At 39.8% G+C, this 9,112-nt stretch overlaps 1 protein-coding gene across 1 annotated transcript; it reads right to left on the bottom strand.

Moving 5' to 3' along the window:
* Window positions 1-6,560: 6,560 nt before the first annotated feature.
* Window positions 6,561-7,663, bottom strand: LOC141848354 (putative carboxylesterase 17). The gene has a single exon (XM_074736382.1). It carries the CDS (start codon window positions 7,620-7,622, stop codon window positions 6,561-6,563), a length of 1,062 nt encoding a protein of 353 aa, XP_074592483.1. The 5' UTR covers window positions 7,623-7,663.
* Between the last annotated feature and the right edge of the window lie 1,449 nt (window positions 7,664-9,112).

Genomic DNA, 9,112 nt, shown 5'->3' with positions numbered 1-9,112 from the left:
GTCTCCGTAACATCACTGCAAGCCATAAGTCGGGTCGTAGACAAATCGAGGAAAAAAAAGTTGGACTGAATTTTGGATAGGAAAGGGTGGACTAAATAAAAAAATTATAAAAAAAATTCAATATGTAATCTTCTGCAAAAAAAGGTGGATCCGCCACCTTAGCGGCCCCACACGGTCGGGCCCACGACCATCTGTGAGGAGGTAAATCAAGAAAGTACAGTTGATTACGACGCAGGAGGGTATTACCTGACTTCGCCAGGATTCGAACCCTTGCCCTCTTATGCAAGTCTGCTGCGTCGTAACCAACTCACCTATGCCCCGGGTAATAGAAGTGGATCTAATAGTGAAGGTAATAAAAAACATCTTTAAGACGCCCGTAAGGTGGATCTGCTACTTTTATGGGCGTTTGATTTGATATTTTTTTTTATTTTTTTATTTTTTATAAATTATTATTTATTTTGTGTTTTTCAATTTCATTCTCTGAAAAATGAGAAGCATTCTCTAAGAAAATAGAAAATGATAAAATGTCACTTTCCGTGGAAAATACAAAAACGTGACGTTTTTCTCCTTCTCCGTCGTCACGAAGTACATCCTCAAGGCTACTGAATTCAAGTTAACCGATGCGCCGCCATACCTCAGCGAGAGGAAGGTAGGTCCTTGCTTACCGGCGCTATCACCGACCAGGCAGAGGACTGCGGCTCATGGCGCCGCCAACTAATGAAGATCTGAAAATCGTCACTGACGTCTCGCTGGTCGTCGGGAGGAGGAATGATGAATTCCTTGTCGATCCACGAGTATTCGGAACGATGCAACGAAATTGAGCTTTAATTAGGAGGCCGAGCTTAAGGCACAACCGCCTCTCTAACCTCCACCAGTCCCGCCTCCTGCAGTGCGTTGCCCGGAGCACCGCTTCCACCACCTCACCTGCCTTCACCGTCTTCCTCACCCGCTTCGACGAATCTAGATGCGCTGTCGACGCCGAAATCCATCGCTGCAGCGCCCTTTCTACCGACCCGATCTCGGCAGCATCCCTGAAGCCCGACCTCGAGAAGGTAGCTACATCCATCGCAGACCTCGTCGCTGAGAATTCCTACTTCTCGCCATCCTACGAGGTTCGCTCCTCCTTGAAGGCGATCTCCCTTCTGAAGGAGACCTTGGATGCCGTCAACTCTGAGCTTTTGCCTAGGAAAAAGTTCTCTTTCAGAAACAAAACTTCCAAGAAAGATCTCATTTGTCTAGTTAGAGAGAAATCCAGGAAGAAAAAGCTCCATCTTCACAAAAATTGGATCTTACGCCCGAAGGCTCGATCTTGATCAAACACTTCAGATAACTCTGAACTTTGTTACTTTATATCTAATTATTTGATAGAAAAATTTATCATGAAATATCTATTTATATGAAACAATTATTTTAAATTCAAAACGAAATAATTATTCATTAATCTATTTCGAAACTAACTTTCATATTCCTTCCTATAACATAATCGATTGTTTTAATAATTTAATTAGACCAACTAAATAATAAATTGATTCGGTCAGTACTCGTATAGATGTTGTCAATTAATCTAATTATATTCAACGTTCCAAACTATTTTAAAAATATCTTTTATTAAAAAATTATTTTTTATTTATAATTTTTTATATTAACAAACCAAACATATTTTTTAATTTTCTTTTCTAGAAAATAGAAAATAGTATATCATATCAAACACATTTTCTATTTTCTAAAAACTAGATCAGAAAATAGAAAAATAGAAATAGAAAATGAAAAACAAAAAATAGAAAAAAAATTTCAAACCAAACGCCCCCTTAGCGATCCTCAAAGAGTTGATTCCACAAATATAGAAGGAGATAAATTTAAGTACACAATCAGAAGGGACATGGTGGGGTGAATGGCAAGTCGTGAGTTTTTATAAGATTCAACTCTTGATTATTACATTAGAAATATCATTCGTCCACCATCTACGCTACCCTAGTGGCTCCTAGGATAACCCTTAAAATGTCCTTATCGTGATATGTGCAATTTGTGTATATACTTTTATTTACATTGCTAATGATATTTATGTTACCTTATTAGTGTTTCAAAAATAAAAAAAATATCATAACTGCAAGAACATTCACTATTCATCTTCCCCTCTTAGTTTGTCTGACATCCATTACATTTATTTTAACAGTGAAATGTTAAGATGATGTTTTTGATTCAAAATGTTTGCTATGATGTATTAAGTTGAGTCATATGTTTGTTGATGCAATCGCATCCCGGATGAAAAGTTTCAATAATTGATAATTATTTAAGTTTAAGTTGATAAGGTGGATCTCACTTGTGTCATGAGTATGTAGAATAAGTCAAATCCTCGTAGGTCAGAAAATCGGATCAGGATGTGAGGCAAGAAAAGTCTAAGAAGATCTAGGACCGAATTCTTAATAAGAAGAAGTCAATGCAGGTCGAAAAACCGGATGTAAGGCAAAAGAAGTCCAAAAAGATCGAAGATCGGATTCTTAGCAAAAGAAGAGAACCCAAGTAGATCGCAAAATCGGATGCAAGAGTAGATGAAGACCCGGAAACGAAGAAATTTCAGGCATACAGTCCAAAGAATAAGAAGTTCATCTAGCATGAGGTAATTGGAAAATGAGAGCATAGAAGCTTAAGCTTGAGGATTAGGGGCAAAAATCCTATTTTAGGGTTTATCAATCGATTGCTATACCAATCGATTGTTATGGTATACCAATCTATTGTTGAGCCAAAAACCCTAAATCCTAAACCAAAATTTTGGATTTGCAACCCTAATCGATTGGGCTAAACTCAAAATTCGAGATTTACTCAATTGTTGCATCAATTGAATGGCAAGTTGATCCAATCTATTGGTAAGCAATTTCAAGCAAACAAAAGATGTTTGAATCAATTGATATGTTCGACTGAGGTTGCCAATCAATTGGTAGAGTTTTCTCGAGCAAACAGAAACTTAATTACCAAATTGATTAGCAGATTGATTGGACATTACTAATTGATTAGCATAGTTTTTATGAATGAATAGAGGCTTCCAAATCGATTGATGGATCGATAGAACATCATCAATCGATTGGAATTCAAAATCATGAAAATCTCAGCCATTGATATAGAGTAGAGATTTCTCTAGCGAACAGAGACTTACCAAATTGATTGGGCATTGCTAATTGATTGACATAGTTTTCTGGAGTGAACAAAACTTTGAAATTGATTGATAATTCCCACCAATAGATTGGAATTCAAAATCATGGAAATCGCAGTCATTAATCTAGACTTAGAGTTTTCTCAAGCGAACAAAGACTTACCAAATCAATGTTGGGTTGCAAGGGTGCAAACATAGTCCCACATCTAAAATACATGGGAAAGATCATGGGTTTAAAAGGATAAAAAGTATCTCTATTGGTATGAGGCCTTTTGAGTAGAGCTCAAGAGCAAAATCATGAGGGCTTAGGCCTAAAGTGGACAATATCATACCATTGTAGAGATATTTTGATTCCATCGGTACTAACAATTGGTATCAGAGCGAGGCCGCTCTTCACCGGACTAACCGCCGGATGAGCCATGATCAAGATCTAACCATGTGGGGACCCTCGGGGAAAACAAAGGAAGTAGGGGAGGCTCAGACCATGAGGGACATGGCAGCCGGACCATGAGGGACATGGCAGCCGGACCATGAGAAATGGTAGTAGAGCTTCCAGTGGTCTTTTGTTTGAGGGGAGGATTGTTGGGTTGCAAGGGTGCAAACATAGTCCCATATCTAAAACACATGGGAAAGATCATGGGTTTAAAAGGATGAAAAGTATCTCCATTGGTATGAGGTCTTTTGGGTAGAGCCCAAGAGCAAAACCATGAGGGCTTAGGTCCAAAGTGGACAATATCATGCCATTGTGGAGATACGAACATCCTTTTGGACCCAACAATCAATTGGGCATTGCTAATTGATTGGCATAGTTTTCTCGAGTGAACAAAGACTTCCAAATCGATTGGTGGATTGATTGGCCATCATCAATCGATTTGTAATTCCCGCCAATCGATTGGAATTCAAAATTAGGAAAATCTCAACTGTCGATCTGGAATCAGTGATATTTCAACAGATAGTCAATGGTAAACAATCGATTGGTGAATTATACCAATCGATTGGTGGCAGTAAAAAGGTGCAGAAACGATTCGATTCTAAGCTGTTTAAAAGGGGACTTTTCCACCGAGAGATGTTATTGTTCCATTACGACTCTCTTACTTGAAAATCAACTTTAAGCTTTCATTTTCAACAATCTTCAACTAACCAAGACAATGAGACTTGAGCTGAACTTGTAATATCTATTATTTCCTCTTTCTTGTTGCTTCTTTCTTTTGTTGAAATCTGTCAAGGTTTTGTGATCCTACTGTAAGAAAATTTCTATGCCTTTGATTTTTGTCTGGGAAGAAAAATATTTAGTGGAAGTGGTAAGCTAGGACTAGACCCTTGGATTAGTCGCATTAAGGAGACGAATATCAAGTAAAATATCAAGTTAGCGTTATGTGTGTGTGGTGTTTGAGTTGCTTTAAAGTTTTCGTTGTCCTAGTTCAAGACGAAACATATTGAACTATTCATCCCCTCTAGCTTGCAAGATCCTTACAATATCATCAATTAAAGGAGCCATGCAAATGATAGATCATGAGAAAAACTTGTGTATGTTGTACACGATCTAAAGACCATGGTTGAAAATTCCCATACAAAATATTTTTAAAACTAATTTAGAAAATTATATGAACATATATTGTGTATAAAGTTCATTCTTAATACAAAGTTAGAGTTCAAACAATAAGGTTTTCAATGATTTTCAAATTTGTGCTAAGTTTGGAAAATAAGATGCATTTTTCATTAAAAAAAATAGTTATCTTTGATAGATTATCACACAAAGTTTCATGCTGTTTAAAAACTTATATAATTTTATGATTTTTTTAAATTTCAACTGATACACAGCTATAAAACTTAGTCGATTGGGTTAGTGATAATAGTTGGCACTAGTTGAATCATCCATTCAATCAATTATATTGATTTTAAATATTATTCAGTTTCAACTAAAACTTATGACTCAATTGCTTTATTCACCCTCACCCAAACACTTATTCACCCTATAATCCTCTCAAACACTCATAAAGTATGAGAGGCATTGTTGGTGCAAATAGAAACTCTAAAGAGGGAGAATGTTACAAAAAAGGGGAGGTTTAGTTCTTGAAATTGGAATTTCACCTAGACTTAAGGAAACATATTTCTTAATGGGGAGGAGCACTTCATTTAAATATAAAAATAAAATTTTAAGGGTAAAATCTAAAATTAACATCAAGGGGGAGGAACTTAATTTGAAGAAGTTAATATCAAGATATAAGTTACATTAAGGGAGGAGGCAAATTCAAGGTTGAATTTTTTACTTAGAGAAATAGATTTAGCATCAAGTTATCTCAACAATTGACATGGTTGTAGTTGAGGTACTTCATCTTGTCAAAATACATTTACTCTCATGAAAATTCAAAGTTGAATTTTTTTTTATTCTTACTCCATGGTTTGAACATTGGTATTCACTTTCTAAGAGGAGAGGTGGACTCATCTTTGGAAAGGGAAGAGAGAAATTTCATAGTGATACTTATGCTACCAAGAAGAGAGATTCTTTTATATTTGCAAAAGGGGAAGAGGTCATAGGTTTAAGATAGAAACCATCACTTTGTAATTATGATCGACACTTCCATTTGAGTTAATATGTTCTCAATTTGATAAGGGAGAGAAGTGATAAGAAATGTTTTTGAAATGTATTGTCAAACATAAATTTGCTTTTATGAGACTTAACTTAAACAGGTTGCAAACATAAAAAGGAGAGACTTAACTTAAAATGTATTAATTAGATTGGTTAATTTAATTAATTAATATGAATATCTATTAGAGGTTGGTTCTCATTTAGAATGTAAACTTGTGCTCATTTAGAAACGACATCTCTTGCCCAAGGTAACTTTTCATATTCTAAAAAGGAATTGCTCCAATCAAGTCATGAGTTACTCAAATTCTTTATTTTTATTTTTTTTTTGCAAAGAAAAGTAACAAAACATGAGTGACACAAATAGAAAGTAATGACTTAGTCAGCCATGACGTAGATAAGCACTCATTGGCATAGAGTGTTCATGACAGATCTCGGTGGTAGAAAAGCAGGGGAGGTGCACTTTGAATTCTAAGCATTGTGGGAAGGCAACAACTGGGGAAGAAGGGTGTGGACATGATCTGACACACGTGATTGTGGCTGTTCTCATGTAACACAACCAAGTGCGTGGAATAACTCAACCTTGTTGCCCAACTTTCAGGCTCAGATATCTGATTGCCACGTTTCAGGAGAGGAAAGTCAAACTTTGCTTAGGTCAACGCCAAGCCGCCTTTAGCTTTTGCTCTTCAGAACATGGCACCTTTTTGACGGAAAACGACAAGAACACATATCTTTATTTTCATGAAGATTTTTACTGAAACAACTAGTTGAAATTAAAGATGCTGTTTCTAGTGTCTGTAATTCATCAGAATAAACAAGTTGATATTATCTAGGTCTAGAGTAGCCCCACGGGCGGGCACAGCTAATGAAGGCTTTGATGTCGGTTAACATGTCGATCGTCCGGTTTTGCGACATTGGGTAGTTGTGGAGGACTTGGAAGGCGTGGCCGACGTCGGCGTACATCTTCTCCTCCACGCTCTCGCCGGAATACCGCAGGGCCTTGCACAGATCCAGGTTTCTGTCCCTCAATATGTCCAAATCGGAGATGCAGACGAGCAGAGGTGGCAGCCGCTGGTCGTCCACCGGCGGTGCCTTCTTCGACAGGGGATTGCACCAGGGATGGTCACGGTCCGCCCCCGCAGGCAGCGCCATCCGCCAGTAGCAGTCCGAGGTGGGCGGGTTCAGTGCCGACGCCTTCGGCGCCTGCTGGTTCTTCTCCGACCACGTCCGCTCCACCCCGCCGAAGAAGGGCTGGATGAGGATGACGCCCGTGAGGCAGCAAGCCGGCCCGGCCGCAGCCACGCGGTAGGCGATGGCGGCGCCGGCGCTGTCGCCGCCGAGGAACACGCGGCCGAAGTCGCAGCGGGCGCGCCACGAACCTGCAGAGTCCTCCCGGAGGGAGGCGACCGCTTGCTGCCGCACCCAGCGCAGGGCAGAGAGGCCGTCCTGGAAGGCGGCAGGGAGGCGATGCTCGGGCGCGAGGCGGTAGCTGACGGAGAGGACGGCGCAGGCTGCGTGCGCGGCGAGGCGTGCGAGGAACTCGTGGTAGCAGCGCCAGGCGGGCGAGCCGACGCAGAAGCCGCCGCCGTGGAAGTAGACGAGAAGGGGGAGGCGGCTGCTGATCTGCAGGGGATGCGCGCGGGGGAGGTGGAGGCGAGCCCAGAGGGCGGCGGAGGGGGCGAGGGAGACGTCTTGGCTGACCACGCCGGGCTGGGGCGTCCACGTGCATGGGACATCGGCCACGGCAGGGAGGCGTTCCACGTGGCCGTCCTGGTAGAGCCTGATGAGGCCGTGGATCTCCTCCACCACGGCGCCGTGGACAGCGTCGTCCTTACCGCCGCCACTAATGCTTAGCTGGGTTAGCTGCTGCGAAACGGCGCCCATCATCCTCCTCCTCCAACGGAATGGAAAATCTAATTTCCAATCTGTTCATGTGATCTGTGATCTCGGCTAGCTCGACAGGCCTCTTATAAAGTGCAGCTTGCGGAGCTTTGGAAGCGACCGAGCGAGCGATTTTGGGGGGTGGGGGTGTCTGCGGGTAGGGGTGGGGTGGGGGGACAAGTGGGCGGTTGGGATGCTGCCACGTAATACGTGACGGAGTGGGGAGGGAATGGATGATACGATGTCGGATGGAAGGGTTGAATGGCTTCACTGTCCTCCCAAAAGTCTTGAGAGGGTGAGTCAGTGCCAATCCACTGCGAGTGAGTGCTTCGTGGAAGTGGGTGGTCGGGGGGCCACACGCTGCTGCTTAGTTTCCTAGAAGGTGGGCAAAACTTTTATTTATATTAAATTTTAAAATTTTGATTTGATTTTATTTTTAAAAAATGTCTTGATTTTCGGTTTTGAATTTTGAAATTTGATTAAATTGATTTTTATTAAATAATAAAAAAATTCAGATTTTTAATTTTTTTATCAAACCAATTAAGTTTTATTAAAATGATTTAATATTTTTTATTTATAATTGAATTGATTAATTTAGTTTTGGACTATTATATTCTTCTATGTTTACAGGAATTTTCCTATTATATTCTTCTGTAAAAAGATGGACATCTGGGTTGGCCGTTGCGTGCGCTTCACGATTTATCCTGAGGTAAATCAAGAAAAACTGTAATTGGTCACAACACGTAGGAGGGTAAATCGAGAAACTGAAGTCAAGAAAATGTAATTGGTCACAACACGTAGGAGGGTAAATCCGAAACTGAAGTAAAACTGTAGTTACTCAGCCTCACGATGATTTATAAAGAGGTAAATTTAGAAACTGTAATTGATCACTCTTTTACAACTATTACCTGACTTCTTCATGATTCAAATTCTTATTCTCTTCTACAAAAATTAGAGTGGATAAATATTATATTCAATTTAACCTCTAGTGGTTGCACCCATTAAATAATGTGAGACTATTTTTTAATTCCTCGTGCTGTTCCAAGGGAGGCCCCGCCCATCAAACAATATGGGACTATATTTTAGCTCCCCTCGTTGTTCCAAGGGAGGCCCCTCCTATATGTCTTCTGTCTGCTCTGCTCCATAACTCGCGTTCCCATTTCCTAATGCCCATTAAAATATAATAAGAAATAATCGACCTTCCCGCTGATTCACATATTGATAAATCTAAAGAATAACTTATCATTTTTCATTTAATTTTTTTTTGGAATTCAAATTTTAATTCTTTTATTATTCCTTTAAATGTTTTATAACTGATAATTATTTATGAGATTGTTAGATAATTAACGAGAGAAGTCTAAAATTTATTTTTTACAATTATGAGATGTCATTCACCCCTTTGGGATCTGACCAATTCTACCCATAAGTTCTAACCGCCAATTCAAATAGAAGTCTTTAAACTTTTCTCCCTGTCAACTTCCAACAACTTCATGTGA

The sequence above is a fragment of the Curcuma longa genome, chromosome 17, assembly GCF_044706935.1.
Source record: "Curcuma longa cultivar G26 ecotype Majalengka, Jawa Barat chromosome 17, ITB_CL_G26_1.1, whole genome shotgun sequence".
In the NCBI taxonomy this organism is placed as follows: Eukaryota; Viridiplantae; Streptophyta; class Magnoliopsida; order Zingiberales; family Zingiberaceae; genus Curcuma; species Curcuma longa.
Note: the sequence above shows the minus strand (reverse complement) of the source record. Positions and strands in the feature narration are given on the sequence as shown.

What these genes read in the sequence shown, in the direction of transcription:
- LOC141848354 (XM_074736382.1), bottom strand. Translation starts at nt 7,622, where the DNA reads ATGATGGGCGCCGTTTCGCAGCAGCTAACCCAGCTAAGCATTAGTGGC.